This window comes from Mytilus californianus, unplaced genomic scaffold (assembly GCF_021869535.1).
Source record: "Mytilus californianus isolate M0D057914Y unplaced genomic scaffold, xbMytCali1.0.p SCAF_1, whole genome shotgun sequence".
In the NCBI taxonomy this organism is placed as follows: Eukaryota; Metazoa; Mollusca; class Bivalvia; order Mytilida; family Mytilidae; genus Mytilus; species Mytilus californianus.
In genome coordinates, this window is record NW_026262581.1 from 11,726,357 (window position 1) to 11,744,999 (window position 18,643).

Below are 18,643 nucleotides of genomic sequence, written 5' to 3' on the forward strand. Positions count from 1 at the left end.
ACAGAAAATTAAAACACAATTCAGGAATTTTTTAATTGGCATAATAATTAAATTCCCTGTTTTCAGAAAAAAAGCAATTAATTAACTTTTTATGTGTTTGATTAAAGCCCCTTTTGTTTCCCTGTCTGGATGTTTTGTTTAGTTTAGTAAATTAGTAGATAGTAGGTGTCTAGAATATATGATTAAATCAAATACCAAAATATGTATTTCTCTAGATGCCTTTTTTAATTATATAGGTTTATTATTTGCTTTCTCATTTACACATGTTAACCGTCCATCAATTAATCAATCATTTACATGTACCTGACTCCTATGTAATACTTAGGTAGGTAAAAAAGAATGTGTGGTAGATGAACATGAGACCATATCTATATATCAAAGGAACAACACTTTTATTGGGAGTTCTTCATTTCGATTGTTATTTGATGGTCTTCAAACATGACAGATGCTAGCAGTGACTGGTGGATCTCTTTAAGAATAGCTGCTATTAATTTATGTTTTGTTTAATACTAAAATCAATGTTATGCTTATCATAGTATCGTTGAAATATAGTCCACAATATATTTCTTTTTTGTCAGAATTATTAAGCATACCTGTGTTGTGTCTTTAATTTGTACTTCAATCTTAACCCTGTCATCAAAATTATTCATCATTTTATCTTTGACAATCATGTGTTCATTCTGTAACCGTCTATATTTAGATGCCAGTTCTTTATTAATCTCTAGTTTGTGAGATTTCTGCACCTACAATAGTATTTTATAATATGAAAAGAGGGGGAAAAATAATGAGGATAAGGCCAAGGCCAGTTGAACCTTGTCAAATCATGGAAAGATACAACTTACAATAGTTCTATAGACACATTATAGTTTAGCTATAACTTATAGTTACTGTTAAATTGACCTGATAGCAAAATCTTAAAATAGTTCAATAAACCATGAAAATAAAGTCTATATCACATGAATCCAGTCAAACAGACATATTCAGCTAACAATTGTTCTATTACTTTACAGTCCTTTACCATAACAGTTTTGGATATTTACAAAAAAGTTAAGGTAATATTTATTGAATTCCTTTCTACAAACAGACAATTTTGGTAGTCAGTATATAGAGAAAATGTAAGGTGCGCTTGACCAATGATACATTCGTTACAAGAAAGTAGCGACATAGAAGTTAGTTTTGTACACCATGTCTACCTTTTGTTTTTTTTCTACATTATATAGGTAAGAAAAAAATTATTTTGGGATGAGTGAAACGAGGCATATAGATGGCCTATTACTCCTAGCATTTGAAATTATCCCCAAATAAGGAAACTGAATGTTGATCAATAAAACTTGAAAATTGTGACTAATGTCAGTTGAAGTGTTGTCAGATGAACACATACACCTTTTAATCAGTATACAGAAAAATACAGTTGATATTTTTTTAACAAGAACTGAGAACCAGACCGTACCATAAAAAACTTGCTGAGTATTGAACCAATAAAATAAAAGCATGATCATGTTTCCCATATGATATCAGACAGACATCTACACCTTAAAAAGATTCTTTTGATCAAATATGGTTAAGCTTTTAATTGTAGTACCTGAATGAAGCACAAAATTTGGAAACTTGTATATTCTTGTTATTCAGTTATTGAACCTTCAAAATGAGGTCAAGGACATGAAACATATTTTGGACAACAACACCAAACTATAAGGTATCTGTATACAAGATATGAATTACCAAGCTGTTCACAGTTTGAATGTAAAGTTTTATAAAATTGGTTTATAGCAATGAGCAAACTTCCTCCCAAAAAAGAAAAAAAAATCTTCCTAAAATGAATACACTTGTGTGCATATTTACCTCTGAATCCCCTAAGAATTTCTTTCTTTCCTCTATCAATTTTCTGTGGGAAGCTTCATTGTCTCTGATTCTTCCTAAAATTAACATAATTAATTATCAAGTTTTATATTATTTGTAATACATGTTATATAATGGACATAAAAATACGTAATAAACTGTTGAGACAGAGATATGTCTCCCTTTTTGATATTTTGATAGTATAAATGCATGCAAATGTTGAAATTAAAATGGCAATATTTGAACACATAAACTGCAAATCATTCAAAGTCAATGAACCATGACTGAAGGTTCAAATAATCTCCATAGAAATGTGAAATGCCAATGCTTATAAAACTGCTTATCAAATACCATTGACTCATCGTATGTGGTTCCCTTTTAACTAACCTAAACACAAACTTTAACTTGTAAACTATGTAAAAGTTTCAAAGTCAATGAACCATGATGAGGGGGTGGGGCCATTTAATCTCCATGGAAATGAGATTTGCAAATGCCAATATAACTACATACCAAATATCATTGACTTAACAGGTAAATAATGCAAAACATTCAAAGTTAATGAACCATGAATGAGGGGGAGCCAAACAATCTCCATGAAAATGAGATGTGCCAATGCTAATACATCTGCATACTAAATATCATTGACCTACCACTAATAGTTCCCCTTAAACTGACCTAGTCACAAACTAATACATTGTTGATGCTGCCTCCATCGGAAACAGCACGCCTTTGTCTCACTTTTTTTCGACTTCATAGACATGAGATAAAAACAAAGAACATATGAAATGAAAAGATATACACTACAAAGACCGATTTAATTTAATTTACCTAGGACTTCTTCATAGCTTTTCTTCAGGTCATCTTCAATCTTTTTTAAAGCTTCCATTTGTAAATCTAGTTCTTGTCTTCTTTCTCTGAAAATTGAATCAAAGGAGCAGTTGAAAATAACATTAGCTAATCCCCTAACCTAAATAATAACATAACATGTATCAAAATAAAATAGATTAGTTTTTTTTAAGGTTTTCATGACCATGGAGGATATCATTCATTTACATATTTGCTGCTTAAATATGCAAGTCGTTAGAATTACTTGTTTATAAAATATAGTATCAACTAAAAGTTTTGAATGCAGTACTTCACTGCTTTCCATTTTAGCAGATAGTTTCCCTATGAGCTTATATGTACATTGTACCTTCAAAACTTTTAAAGATGTTGCTATTGACAAAATGATTACCAGAACTCTATAATTTTTGTTGCTTATATTTGAACTGTAATAAAAAAAACCATTCAGAATGTAAAATATACTAGTAGTCATGATAACCAAGTTTAAACATGGACACCATCATTCCCCAATAAATTGTAATTACTTGAGCGTAAGCCAAAGAAAACAGGTGAACACATGAACAAAGAAATCAACAAATTCAAGCAAGACAAAAATGCTATTCATCCCTCCCTCAACCCTTAAAGAACATGGGACAATACAAAATATTGCTGTTGCACATAAATAATGCTTTAATATATATCTTAAAACACATATATCATTATAGCTTGTTTCTAGAAGTTGATGAACCATTATGAGGCAAGTAAGACATAAATAACAAATAAACCTACTCTAAGTCAACTATGGCTTTTTGTGCATTGTCCACCAGTTTTTTAAAGGTAACCTCTTCCCTGTCCATATCATGTATTTGTTTGTTCATCTGTTCTGTCTTCCATTCCATATAGTCTAATCTCTTTTCTAACTTTGTCACATCATCCTATTCAGAATTAAAACGGATTTAATTTAAAGATCAAAATGAACATATAAAACACATCTGAAATTATACATTCAATGTATTCAAATTATAGTGTTAGGGAACTACTTTGAAAATTAATTCTGTACTAGAGTATCAAATAATTTCCAAATTTTGTTAAACAGTAAACACATATTATTTTACATTTTTCATTTAACTTTGTGACTTAAAATAGCAATATCAATAAGTTTTTATATAATCAATGAATTCCTTTAATGTATATATTTTGAAAAATTAGAATTCATGCACTCAAAAAATAATTCAACGGTAACTTGATATATGTAATAAATGTAAGCATTAACAAATAACTCAAATAGTTTAAACCAGGAACAAAATTTAAACTGTAATCCTCAATAAAAATCAAATCAAGCAGGAAAACAGATTTGATAGATTTTTACTCAAATCTCAATTAAATACTTTACCGTGAATGTGGGCTGTATTATAAAAAAGTATATTTTTTCATATATATTTTTTTTTCAATATTCTGAGTATAACTCCTGCATCTTACTTCTACACATCAACACGCCACTCTTATAACTTGGAATACATGACTTTGCAGAACTCAAATGAAATGTTGTAACATCTATTGACTAGTTAATATTAACAACCTTTTTCAAATATTATACTTCATTAGAATAAAGTTAACAATCCATTGCAGTTAGAACACTGTTTCTAAAATGGTCATATAATTGCCATACTTGTTCTGAAAATTTCATAAATATTTGTTTGAAATTGAGGCCAAACATACCCAAAAAAGATGGTTTTAATTTTTTTAATTGAATCAGTCATTAAAAACAAGATTTGACAAATTTGGACAGAAAGTACTGTTTAGACATAAAAAAACATCATTGTAGGCTGTTTTCTTTAAATTTTTCAGTTACAGTTTAGTTAAAAACAGATACTACAAAAATCAGTACATGTACAATCCTTGAATGGTCATTCTTGGTTTTTTTCAGTCTACAGAAATCAATATGTGTACTTCAGTTATATTTGGTGTGAAGATATATGATATAATAAAAAATAACTTTGAATAAGACATTTCTATGTTTCAGACTCTCTTTATTTACCCACTAACTTTACAACATATATAATGGGGCAAGCAATTGGGGAAAACATAGATAAGTGTAATTGCATGGTTAAGTAAATTCTTTAACATGTAATAGATCTCTTGGATGTCACATATTCTGTTTCTGTTATTTCTGTTATCTCTGACATTTCTGTACTGACATAAAATATCATTCAGGCTGTCATTTTCTGTCAGTTTACAGTTCATGAAATGTTAAAATCATTCGAAACACTAAGGTTTTTCTACCACCAGGCAAAGATTGATTGATTGATTGGTGTTTTAACGCCACTTTCAACACTATTTCGTGGCGGTCAGTTTTTATTGGTGGATGAAGCCGAAGTGCCCAGAGAGAACCACCAACCTTCTGTAGGAAAACTGACAATTCTAGTCAATTAAGATTGGAGTCAAGTGCACCTGCCCTGTGCAGGATTCGAACTCACAACCTAAGTGTTGACAGGCTAGTAATACAGAAGTTCGACTACTAAGACCACTCACCTACCAGACAAAGATGACCATAGACTTTAGAGATAATTGTATTGTATTTGAAGCTTTGCAGACGTCCATCGGCAAGTCATTCAAGTTTAGTCATTATTTCAGTGTAAAATATTCATTAAAAGAAAATTCCGCGAAATGATGTTATCTTCTTTGGCGCCTAAACTAGGTGACGTCAAAAGTATGCTTCCGGCATCAAACGTAAACAACGGACGTTTTCTGGCTTCTTGTCCGCTTCAGAATATAATAAAACTTGATAAAAAGAAGATTTCTAGGTGCAAAATGTGAGTTTTTTGGCTTATTATTGAAGAAATCACCTGTCAATACATTCGGGTATTCAAAATGTCGGCTTCCTTAGTTACAGACAGGGAGATAGAAAATTTTACGTTTATTGTCATCAAATCAGAACCATTGATACAAAATAATTGCATTAGAATAAGTTTTATCTACCTACCAGATCAGGGATAAGCACCCATTTTTTCTAGTGCTTTATTGAATTCAATATACGAAAAGCACACACTGAACAAGTCTACTAATGTTCTACACTGCATGTGCTGTCAGTTAAGAGAACCCTTATCTAAACAAGTTAGTCATTTCCATGTGTGACCAAATTCTTCGATGTTCCCATGGTTACATTGGTTGACTTGATGTTTGTTGTGGCAAATGCAAAAGATAGAAAAACATGATAGAAAAAAAAAACTTGAATAAAGAGCACCAATATTTAATTTGATGATATACAATCCAAAACCACTATACTGCAACTAAATATACCTTAAGATGAGTATGGTGAGGTTCCAAGTTATTAATTTGCTCCATAAATTTATTCCTTGATTCTTCTTTTTGTTTTTCTGTCTCTTCCATCTGTTGCCTTATTTTGTCCTTGGCCTGAAGAAAAAACATATAAAGTTCTGATAATCAAAGAAACAATTTGTCACATTGCACATTTGTAGGCAAATGAAATGAATGGAATGTAAAGTTCAAAGGCTAGTATAATATATAAAATTTCATCATTGAATTTCCAGTAAATGTTACTTTTACATTTTTAATGCCGTATAATCTACAAAATATTATTCTTTCAATAAATGCAAATACATAAAAATACTAATTTATTTTATTATTATGTCATATATTGAATGACAAACTTATAAATGCAAGTAAATATTGTCTATATACATAAACTTTAAAGCATTCATGGTTCTAAAAAGTCCAAACATATTTCAACTCTACATTTAAAACAATCTATTTTTATTCAAAAAGTTTTTGGTCACAACTAAAATGAAACAGAAATAAAAATATAAAAAAAAAAAATTCAGATTACTGACAAGCATCATATGTATATGAAAATGTTTGCGAAATACAGAAGTATAATAAAGAAAGTATTCATAATATAAATTATGTTTAGTCCCTTGAAATTTTTGGTTGTCTTTATAAAGGTCATTTTGAAACTGTCCATAACATCAAAAATTGTAACGAAACAAACAAATCTGTTTGAGTTTTTACCTCTGTTTTTTCCTTCTTTGTTGATCTGAGTTTTTCTACTTTAGTTAAAACAGTATGAACAGCTGTCTGCACTTCATTGGCTACTTTCTGTGCCTGTAAATATATATATCATATGTCTTTACTTCATTGAGACACTAATTACTGCTAAATTTCTTGGACTGACAATAGAGGTGAAATAGCCAAGTTGGAACCAAGGTATTTGAAAAACAAATGTTTAGTATTTTATTTGCACCAATAACAGCTCCAAAAGTAAGACAAATACCTTTCTCCAATCACATTTTGAAACCAAAATGATAAAATATTTCAGTTATTTGTAGCAACTTTGGCCATGATCTTTGAACTAGTTAGCTCAAACTCCGCAAAAGTTTTCATCTTCTCATCAACATTATCCATTAAAATTTGCTAAAGATTTGTTGCATGATTCAAAATGTACTATCTATTTTTAGCTAGTGTGCCCTTATCCTTAACCTGGTAACCTTGAAAAAGGGAGAGGTCTGCCTCTCTTTGTAGAAAAAAAGATTAAGGGTAAAAAATAATGACCCATGCCCTCCATGTTGACACCTGGACTGACATCATTTATCATATTACAAGGGAGATAATCCATGCAATTTTTGAAATGATTCTGAATTCTTTCTTAATAACTTTAATAATCCTCAATCTTTAAGTACATTGTTCAGAAATTAATATGAGGTTTTTATTAATGCGAATAATGCAACTCCTTGAGTATCGCAATACATTGTAATAAGAACTCGCATTCTGATCTTTGATACATATTTATGTATGAAGCTTTTCCTAAAATCCCAATAATTAAACTTACGTTTTTGTCAATTCTTCAAAAATCACAATAATAAATGCACGCAATAATTTCTGAATTTACAGTAATTCATTCAATGTCAATACCAAAACAAAACAATATTTCAATTTTCTGTAATATTGAATGATTGGAATAGAAACAAAAAAATGAATGATCAATATAAAAAAAAAAACATGTGATAAGTATTTTCTATGAACAGTAAGAAATTTTGAAAGCATAAGACAATAATTTTTATCAGCACATTTAATAAAAATTGCAGCCTTTGAACAAAAGTATGCACACATAGTTAATACTTCATAAAGAAAGTGTTAGTCATAAATAGTTAATCCATGTACTGCCTTCAATGTATTAAAACCACTAAATCAAACCTGAATCTTATCAAACATAACAACAATTCACACATACACATGTATAACAAGTAAAAAGCTGGCAATGCCAACTAATGCTTCACAAACTGCACATTTATTGAGAAAAAACAATTCTATTTTATAGTTTAAAATATTAGTATGCTCAGAGGGACAAATAAACATGTTCTATTATTGCTTATTTTTCGCCTGTATAAATGTGCTACAATTCATGGTGGGATACAATCACGAAACTAACTTTAAATATATTTCTTTTAATAACAGTGACCTTGACCTTTGACCCCAATATCAATAGGCTTCGTTCCATTCCCTATACCTTCCATCTGTACAAGTTTCAGTGCAATCAAGTAAGGGAAACTCAAATTACCATCTGGAACCCAATAGTTTTTTCTTCTATTTTTAGAAACAGTGACCTTAACCTTTGACCCCAAAATCATAAGGAATCTTCTCTTCTCAAACAAAGGAAACTTAAGTTACCATCCAGAAACCGTTATTCTTAAAATTTTATTTTTGGTAACAATGACCTTGACCTTTGACCCTCAAAATCAATAGGCTTTTCCCCCTCCTTTTATATTCTATCATTATACATTTTCTCCAGATGAAGCAAGAGATACTCAGTTATCATCTGGAAACCGTTTGTTTCAGACAGAGCAATTACTTAATGCTCCCAAATTTTTTATGGGAAGCATAATAATATTCTAAACAATCAATCAATCTCAAGTCTTTCTATAAAACTGCTACTGTTTTCACACTTGACAAAACATACAATTGTTAAAACACAGACAAGGACATCTTATAAAATTTCCTAACAGCAGATAAATCTAAATACTGGTTATACAGCTAGGCATTGTTAGAACACATCTACCCACAACTTGCCCATCCCAATAATACAGACAGACATAGTTATAACACAATTACTGAAAACTGCCCAATAATACAGCCAATGTTATAACACAAACGCCTGATCACAGTAATACAGTTTGTCATAATTAAAACACAGATCAGCATTTTTTCCTACTTTAGCTGCCTCATTATTCATTGAATCAATTTGTTTTTGAATTTCATCAACCTCCTCTTCCTCCTCATCACTTTCCTCAGAGCTAGATGCTATCTCCTCTAAAACTTTTCTTCTCCTGAACTAAAAGTGTCATGCTAACACTGTCAGTTTTAAGTTCAATAATACAGGTATAAGACTATCGTAACAATTATGTTCCTAGGAAAGAAGTAGTATTCAGACTTATTGATGAAATTTTACATGTGCAAGGTCAGGTTTAAAACATAATGTAAATTATCACTAATGCTGACTGAGCAATGTAACTATCAAGTCTGGTTAAATGCTGATTCTCAAGATTATTTCATCACTTGTTCACTGTCTGAGGGGATGTGCGAAATTTTTGTCTTTTTGAAATCTAATTCTGCATTTTGTAATGGAATTATTATCCATAATAAAAAATATCATTTTAGAAATGGGAAAAGAAGAAAATATTTTAAAAACAAGTTTTTCCAGTATTTCCTGACATTCAAATACTGCATACAAAGAAAGCAATATTTTACCTTATCTCTCTTTTGTGTTGTGTCTTTCTTATACTTGACTAGATCAGTGGAATCAGAATTAATCCTGGCTACAAGGACAGATTTAGTGTGTAGTTCATCCTTCACTTGTCTCCTTAGTGTTTCAGCAGTAGCCTAAAATACACAGTGTACACACAATTTATATAGTTTTTATACACAAGATCTTTTTTTAGTTGAATGATTAATAATGTGTAAAGCAGTGCATGATATTGTTAATACCATGTAAGGGAATAGTGCAAATTATAATGGCAAAGTTATAATTAACTAACTTTAATGATACTAAGAATCATTTACAATTGGAAAAGGTCTATCTATAGCAGTAATGATTTAATGTATTTGGCATATAATGTTCTTTGTAAAAAAACAGCAAAACTAAAAGCAGTTTCTCAATTAAAAGTGTTTTGAATAAAAATGGTTTCCTGAAATAGTAAGTTTAATTGTATAAACTGTTCTAGATCATTTTTTTTCCTGAAAACTATTTACCTTCCATTATTTCTGAAACATCATAACATATGGAACATAGACATTAAATCGCTAATCCTTTACATGGAGTAATTTTTAAAATATTCACATGAAATCACATATAAAATTACACTGAATTGTAAAATTTAAAATAATATAAGATATTTCAAAACCTTTAATCTGCTATTTTTGTGTATCTAATTACATGTATTATTATTCAGTAACAAAAAAAATGGTACTACCCTAGAGTATAACAAGTTATACATGGTTGTTGGCCAAGATATAGAACTTAATAACTGATACCATATATATGTAGAGAGATCTTTATCAAAAAGATTGTAAAACTGAACCCGTCTTATTACATGAGACAAACTGTCACTAGCAAAGATGATCACACAAATGTCAACTGTTTATAATATATGTGTAAAACTGCACAGAAAAAGGGTGTGTAGTAATAAACTGAAATGGAAGAAAGTCAGCAAAACAATGACAACTGATGTCAGGTTCTTAGAAGAGTATAGCTTAGGAATAAATCTGTCAAATTCAAGATCTAGAAGAACAAACAACTGGTGTCAGGTTCTTAGAATAGTAAAGCTGAAGCATAAATCTGTCAAATTCAAGAAGAACGGGAAACAGTCAAAATCAGACTAAGAGTAATTTTTAGCATTTATACACTTTTTCGTGTCATTTCTAATGTCTAAAATTCAACCCCTGGTGATGACTAGGAAAATCTTTGCTGCCATTTAATATAAAATTAATGGTCATTTCTGAGAATTCTTAGTTGAACATTTTTGGACAGAAGGACATAAACAATAGAGAGAGGCCATGTGGAGATCAAGACTTTCAATAAGAATTGTCAACAACTGGGATTAGTTGTAAAACTTGAGTCTGATCCATTTGTCATTTTAAAACAATAAAATATGTTTAAACTAACTGGGATAAACAAATCATCCTCCTGATAAACACCTATCATAATAATACCTTATATTTTGTAAAATATCTCTGTTTAAATAGACTTCTCTTGTTATCCACATGTATACATATATATTTGAAGTCATATACTTATTTGCTTTTGGTAACTGAAGAAACAATAAATAAGTGGTATTTTTTCACATTATTTGACTCTAAAACTCTTTGTGAAATTTTAGGAAAAACAGGAGTTTCAAAAGAAACAAGACCAACAAGAACATCATGACCAGTACATCATCACTTTTAATCTTTATACCTTAGGAAACGATCCCTCTCAAACTGACAAGACTGGATGTTAAAACTAAAATTTTAAAATTTCAATGATGTACAGATTGAAACTTTCAACTTACTTTCATATTAAAAAACTTTTACAGAAAATTGCTTTGTTAAAATATTATTCTATAAATTTTGTTGAGTTATCTAAAGATTACAGGTAACAGTTTTCTTTCTGTTAACCAGATATTTAATATGAAGAATATGCAGATAAGTATAAGGATTCAGCAACATTCTTTGGTTGGGATTATAGATTTACAATACAGAAAGGCATAAAGAAAAAGAGAGTTGTATATTTAGATACATATCAATATCATCATTTAAATAAATCTATTTGCCAATGCTAGACCAACCTTTTTCTTACTCAAAAGAAAACTCAGAAAGCAAAAATAACTATTGAATAAAGACAGTTATTACAAACTATCAGTGGTCAAGATGAGGCAAACAAACATCATTTTATTCTTTGACTAAAAGCAGATTTTATCATGCATAGATGAAAGAAAATCAGTATTAAACTTAAACTTTACACTTCTATTGTAAAATGAATAAATCTAATATATCTGTAGTTACTAAGATGTCTAACTTTAAACATATCACATAATAAATAAAAGCAGTGGATATAAAATCTAAATTAATTCACTTCTATTAAATTATATTCGTCATTTCTAAAAAAAAAATTTACAAATATGTGTTTTTTTAAAAAAAGTTCTGAAATAAAAGAGTGTTAAAAATTTGAAAGGCTATATTTGAAGCAGATCTGGTCATACATACCCTTCTATGCTGTTGTATATATGTATTAAAATATAAAATTAAAAATGTGTGCCTTTGTGCTGTTTGACTTTTCCAGAAATATTTCTACAGGGAATATAGAAGGCATTTAGTATCATGAATTGGATAGTAATAAATCCCTTTTTTAAACCAATTATCTTTAAAAATGTTGTAAATTGCCTTCAACTCCTGTAAAAACCTTTTCCCTGGAAAAAATCATATCTTTTCAACATGAAATATAATAGCAAGCTTTTAAAATACTGAAAATGATATCTAAACATATATTGATTGTAAAAAATTTCTATATGACTGGTAGGTTTTCCTTCATGGGCTAGTCAACCCCATAGGTTAAAGAAGACGTTTTTAAGTTGAGAAACTTGTGTCTGAACAGTTTGTTCTTTAGAACAATATAATATTTCTAAACTAACCCTATAAGTTCCAGAAAATAAAATTAATAATAATAACATTATAAATTGATTTTTATAGAATATTGCCAAAAAAACCTGATGAAGCTAATGAGTATAGTGAAAAGAACATACAGGGATGATAAATATATATACCGTAGGTAAACTTTCATCTAACTGATTATATCATAAGTAGGGAGAATATTATGGTAACATAATTTTTTTATGATATATTTCTGCTAAAACAGTTATGTATCATATGAATAATGTATAATTCCTGTGACCTCCATGTTACTCAATTTTTTTCAGTATGACCTTATCTTTCAATGCATGTTTAGTGTGGTTATTTACTTCTCATGGGATTTACTTAAAAAAAATATGTATTTGTAATGTATTGTTAGAAGGCTGAAGTTATTGAAATATTGAATACAGTTAATGCTTATTTTCTTAGTTCACATTCTTTAAATAGAAACATCTTCAGAAGCTATGTATCATGCATTCATGTGCTTTGTACCATGTCCTTTAAGCTGGCAAGAGAAAAAAATCTAGGTACAAACAAAATGGTAAGTGTATTATATAATACAAATAATTTTTTAGAAAACTGAACTCAAGAAAAGATCTTAATTTTTTTTTATGCTGATCAGCTATAATGCTTGTAACTATGAACAAAGCAATAATTCATGTGCAACTGACACTATATAGCTTTGTTGTAAAGGCTAGTTGTAAATGGAATAAATTTGCTTCTAAAAATAGCTACAGTAAAAAATTATAGGATATCATATTCTCTTTCTGCTGTGCTTGCTAAATAGGCAAAATGATGTACAATTCAGTACTTTATAAGTAAATTTCTATTCTACTAGTAAAATATTAAGGTCAAAATAAGGCCTAACTTTAGAAACCAAATTTAGTAGAAGATAAAAAAAATATACTTAAAATAAACAAAAATAGTTACTAATGCATTAACAATAGTGTCAATACCTCATTAATTTTTTTTGAAAGTTGCCAAATATTTTCGGTATTCCTGTACTTTTCCGAAAATTGCAAAGTTGGGAAATTGCTTCTGTATATGGGACAAGATCAAACATTACAACATTTTATTCTTCAAAATAAGATGTATCCACCTAAACAAAGCATAATCTTTAATACCAAATATACAGTTGTTTCTCAAATGTGGAAGTAACTTTACAACCCAATAGGTGTAAAAATAGACAAAAAATGTACTTTTGTACTTACTTCTATTTCTATGTCATTTTGTTGTAATGACAGTTAAAAGAATGTGAATATTCTTTTCTTTTTTTTAAATAAGTTGTTTTAATCTTATGATAACAGCTGTTTCATTACCTCTTTCATTTGGAAAAAAAGTCATGTTTTGGACCAAATAAGACCCTTACTGTCTCTTATCATTTTACAGTTTAATTTAAAAGTTATCAAATCGGTTTAAAATAAATAATAGAATTCTACAGAGAAATTGTCAGAGCTTATTACAAGAACTGTAGTCATACATATATATGTTGAAAAACTATTTAGAACTTTTATAAAAAGTTATCATGCATATATATAAAAAGATTTCACGACAAACTAATACTGCACAAAAAATATACATTGTATGTATTGAATTACAATTTTAACAACAGTCTTGTCCAGAGGAAAATATCTATAGAAGGATAAATAGTATGATTTGTATACCTTGAGCGATTCCTCCATTTTAAATGCTTTTTCCTGTTCCCCTAACAACTGATCTCTAACAGCAGAGTTAATGATTGATATTTTTTTATATTCATCCTCTGTCACAGCCATTTGTTGTTGTAACCTTGCTTGTTCTTTGTGGATACGAGAGATGTTCTTCTCATCAGCCACCTTCTGTCTTTGGCTGTCAGAAAAAAAAAGGTGATTATGAATATTTCAGGTTTATCAATTTTGTTTAAAAAAAAATTAATTGGGACTTTTTTTCTTAAGGAATGAAATAAAATGCAACAAAACAATGCACAAGAATAATCATTAAAATGGGAAAAATTGTTTTCCTTTGACCATGGAAGTAATATTTAAAAGGAATAACACCGACTAATTAGCATGTATTAACAGCCTGCAGAGCTCTATACTAAAGTCACATGATTTTATCCAATTATAGTCTCAGCGGCAAGACCCCTTTGGTTACTATCTGTGATACTGCGGTTGTAAAATGGTATCTGGAATTTCTTATCAGTCACGTGATTTTATCGAGTACGGTAATTATAAAGCACCTGTATGAAATCCGAGGTTTATTAATAAGAAGGTTGCACTGTATCATATAAAACCTCTACCTTCAGAAAGAAGTCGTATGATGTAAAAAACTTGAAAAACGGACGAGAATTGTTCAACCTACAACAGTTTAGCAAGGAAAATTGTATTTAATTTAGCATATTTTTGCTTTTTACCGTTTGTTTTAAACTGTTCTAAAAGTATTTTCCGATTAAAAGCGGATCCCGAGTAAAACAGTTAAATATCGATGAATCGATCAGGTTTCACATGATTTTTAACAAAATAATGTAGACAAATCTAGACATAGATTTTTTTACTGTTGAAATGTGCAAAGTTTATCGAGAAGTATTCTAAATTTATGTATATGTCATAAATGTCATTGATTACATTATTGAAACTGGACAGCTAAAATAGGGATAATATGTTCGTAAACATATATTTTTTTAAAAAGTGTTTATTGTGGAATACTTGTATTAATATAACAAGCTAAAGCAAAAATTAAAACAAACCGACAAAATGAGCTTGACGCTATCTGTCTTACGGCAAATTTATTTTTACACGAATTAGTTTATGTATCAAGGACTATAAATTAAAGGATAGAACCGTTTAGAATTGTGAATATTTGAATTGACTAATACACGAAAGACTTAGATTATTCGTATTTAATAAAAGGGGGTCCAAACGTATTTTTGTACAATCATCTTCTTAACTTACGGTAATGGCTTTTTAACTGTCGGTAAATGTTAAAATTGAAAATGACCCAGCCTTGTTCTCCAATTTCATATGTGATAGCTGTCGGTACTATAAAGATCGAACTAACCAGAAATAGGAAAATCGGACTAAAATAAAAATTGACCGAATGACTATATTCGGCAGCGTACATCAACGGAATGTAACGAATGGACTATTGGGGTTACTTCGCACGTATATACGACAAAAACTTGTCTGTTCGTAGTTTTCCGTGAACACGAAAATGACCGAAAAGTGTCAGTGATTTGATCGATCACATGCGGAGAATCAACTTCCATGCCAGATATTAAACCAATTAACAGGTTATTGAAAGATGGGCGGTAACGCAGATGAAACCTTAGAAGTGACGACGTTGTTATTCCTTTTAAATATTACTTCCATGCTTTGACCAACCGTCATTATGTCTAAAATGTTGACACATGTTTCAGTGACTAAAGTCATTATGACTTTTGATTACTGTATATATTATGTTCTACAATTGTTAAAAGACCAAAAATATTTGAGATATTTTTATTTTTCATTTTTGCAATGAAAGTCAGATGGGGTCATTGCATTAAAGAATCATCCATACTAAATTACCTCTAAGGAAAAAAAATGTATTCTACAGCATTTGATTTCTTATGGCAACCGAAAATAAAAATCAGACGGCTAGCAAATAAAATTTAAGTTTTTCAGAAAGATTGTAATAAATTCTAAAAATATAATAGAAAATGCTACAACTGAAATGGTCATCAGTTTTAAACTTACATTAAAAAATAAACCATTCTACAGCTATTTGACATCCTACATACATTAATTTGTTTTTTTATCAGTACTTTGGCATTCACATTATTTGATGAATCTATTTTGATCAATTGTTGGTTAACAGAGGATAACGTATAATAAGAATCATTATTTGGCCCCTGTAGTTGATTGATTGATTGATGGTTGCTTTATGCAGCATCAGCACAAAAAGGCTATATTGCGTCTAGCCCTGTATCAAAAAATGGATCATCTAGTTCAATCTCTTTAGTGCAGTGCTGCCATTTTTTTACATCACTGTGACCTTATAAACATGACTTGATGGTCATATCTAAAGAAAGCTGGTTGTTTTACACAGTGTTGGTCTACTTTCAATATGAGCAGTTTTACAAAGATCAACATTGCTGTATTGAACATATCTTATACGGTAAGATTGATGCCTTAATCAAACTATCATTGAGACGGTGTCATTTAAGGAAATTACATTAGTATTTGTAGATTTAAATTGTGACGTTTTGAAGACTAAAGTAATATCAAGACAAAATTTACATATTACTACTGATAGCAGATGTCTTGTGAACATCTGATGATATTTTGTTTTGCAATATTTTTTAATTTTCTAATTTTAAGAACAAATGCACCACTTATATGAACTTTGGCTTTTCTTATTTTGAAAGATGTGTACATATTCTAAATTCGTTCATTACTAAATATAAACTATTTAACTATAACTCTTGTTGAAATTATCCTAGTAAGGAAGCTGTACCATAATTGACCCAATGACCCCTAAAAAGACCAGGATGTAAGTAAAAAGTTCATGATTTCTGTAAACTTGGGATTTCCTGAAAAAAATTGAAACATTTTCTACAGAATGTTAATACATGTGAATCTATTTTGTTATGGTAAAGTGAAATCTGCCAATGCTCATAATCTCTTATGTTCCAATCTTTTTCATTATGGTACAGAACCCTTAAGAATCTAAATAAACAAGTAAGAGATCTTACTTAAGTCACACATCTACTTACGCTTCTATCCTTTGATTGGAAAATTTTTCAATTTATGATATTTCAGTTCATTAATTTCATCAATATTTTTAATAAAAAAATCCCTGAATATTTTTAAAACATTTGTGGAATTGTTTTTCTTAATTTTTTTCTTTTTTGTTAGCATCATTAAATCAGATATTAAAAATTTGAAAATATTGAAAACATTGAAAACATTCAGACAATCTTCAAAGGCCAAGATAAAAATCTGTTCTGTTTCCAATCAGATGAAATGTGGATCAAACAAAGTTGAGAAAAAAATGTCCTTTGTTAGAGATTATAATCGTTATGTATTTTATCATGTAAAGTACTATGCACAGCTGAAGTCCAGTTGAAAGTTTTTGTCATCAAAATCTTATATCATTTTATTTAATATTGGCAGTTGTAACAGATAAAAAAAATTATCTTGCTTTAGCAAGACTGATATAACTGGCATTTTTTTCATTTTCATAATCTTCATAAAAAAAAAGTTTTAGTAATAAATTGATATCCCATCAAACAAATAAAAAAAAAGAGTTGGTTGGGCAACTATAAACACCAAACATTGTGACACTGTTATTACCCTTTGCAGGGCTTAGCAACTTAAAATAATTCTGTACCACACTGACTGATGGATATGCTTGGTTTTCAAACAAATCAGTCTTCAATTTAAAAGAAGCTGATGGATAAACTTGGATTTCAAACAAATCATTTTTCAATTTGAAAGACATTACTTAAGCCTACCAGTCACTGATTTTATCCATATAATCCTGGACTTCCATTTCAGCCTCTTTATTCTTTAATGTGATGTTTCTTAGCCTAGCATCTCTAACATTGGCTCCTCTTTCTAACTCTGATATTCGTTTGTTCATTTTATGTTTCTACAATGTCAACATATAAAAAATATAAAAAAGTCTGTCTTATTCACATTTGAAGGAAGCAAACAAGAATAACAGAAACAAATTTGAACATTGCAACTATTGATGGTAACATTTTCTAATATATGAAGTCTCTAGGCAATACTGGGACTTTGATTGGTTTTTAATTCCTTGACATGATAAGAAATGTTAAAGTGTTTTTATCTTAATACCATATTTTTTAAAAATAAAACAGTGCATTATAGTATAAGTTAAAAAAATGTGCCTTAGTCCATATATGATACATGTAAATCTGTCAACAAACTTTGTAACAATAAATTGATGATACATAATTGCTTGTTGCACGAATCACTAATCAAAGCTTTCTTTTCATTTTCAGAGCATTTAGAGAATATTCCCCCACATCCTCTTTTACTCATATTCAAGTCTTTTAATATTGATATCTAATTACAGATCATTGTGACTTATTTTTAATACATCAGAAGATTCATGTCCTGAACACTAGTTCATATACAAAAAAATGTAGAATGTGTCCATGGGACACAGATGATGCCCCCGCTTGCATATAAAGTTTTATAGGGACATAACTCAAGAACGGTAAAAGTGACACCACCACAATTCGAACTTAATCTGAGTTTTGTGGTAAAAAGCATTGTGTATAAGTTTCATAACATTTGGTTGAGGCAAACTTAAGTTA

The 18,643-nt window shown here is 29.4% G+C and overlaps 1 protein-coding gene across 2 annotated transcripts in view; it reads right to left on the minus strand.

Annotated features, from left to right (window-relative positions):
- LOC127700280 (coiled-coil domain-containing protein 178-like) overlaps nt 1–18,643 on the minus strand; it is a 34,263-nt gene that overhangs the window by 2,305 nt on the left and 13,315 nt on the right. The window contains exons 12-21 of one of the 2 annotated variants that reach the window (XM_052203727.1): nt 17,813–17,949; nt 14,004–14,187; nt 9,424–9,555; nt 8,888–9,007; nt 6,691–6,783; nt 5,962–6,075; nt 3,451–3,596; nt 2,668–2,753; nt 1,843–1,916; nt 594–743 (exon numbers count right to left, since the gene is read on the minus strand). In XM_052203727.1, coding sequence (XP_052059687.1) covers nt 594–743; nt 1,843–1,916; nt 2,668–2,753; nt 3,451–3,596; nt 5,962–6,075; nt 6,691–6,783; nt 8,888–9,007; nt 9,424–9,555; nt 14,004–14,187; nt 17,813–17,949 — 1,236 coding nt within the window. The remainder of the gene's footprint in view (nt 1–593; nt 744–1,842; nt 1,917–2,667; nt 2,754–3,450; nt 3,597–5,961; nt 6,076–6,690; nt 6,784–8,887; nt 9,008–9,423; nt 9,556–14,003; nt 14,188–17,812; nt 17,950–18,643) is intronic. The other variant, XM_052203805.1, reaches the window with a different exon arrangement.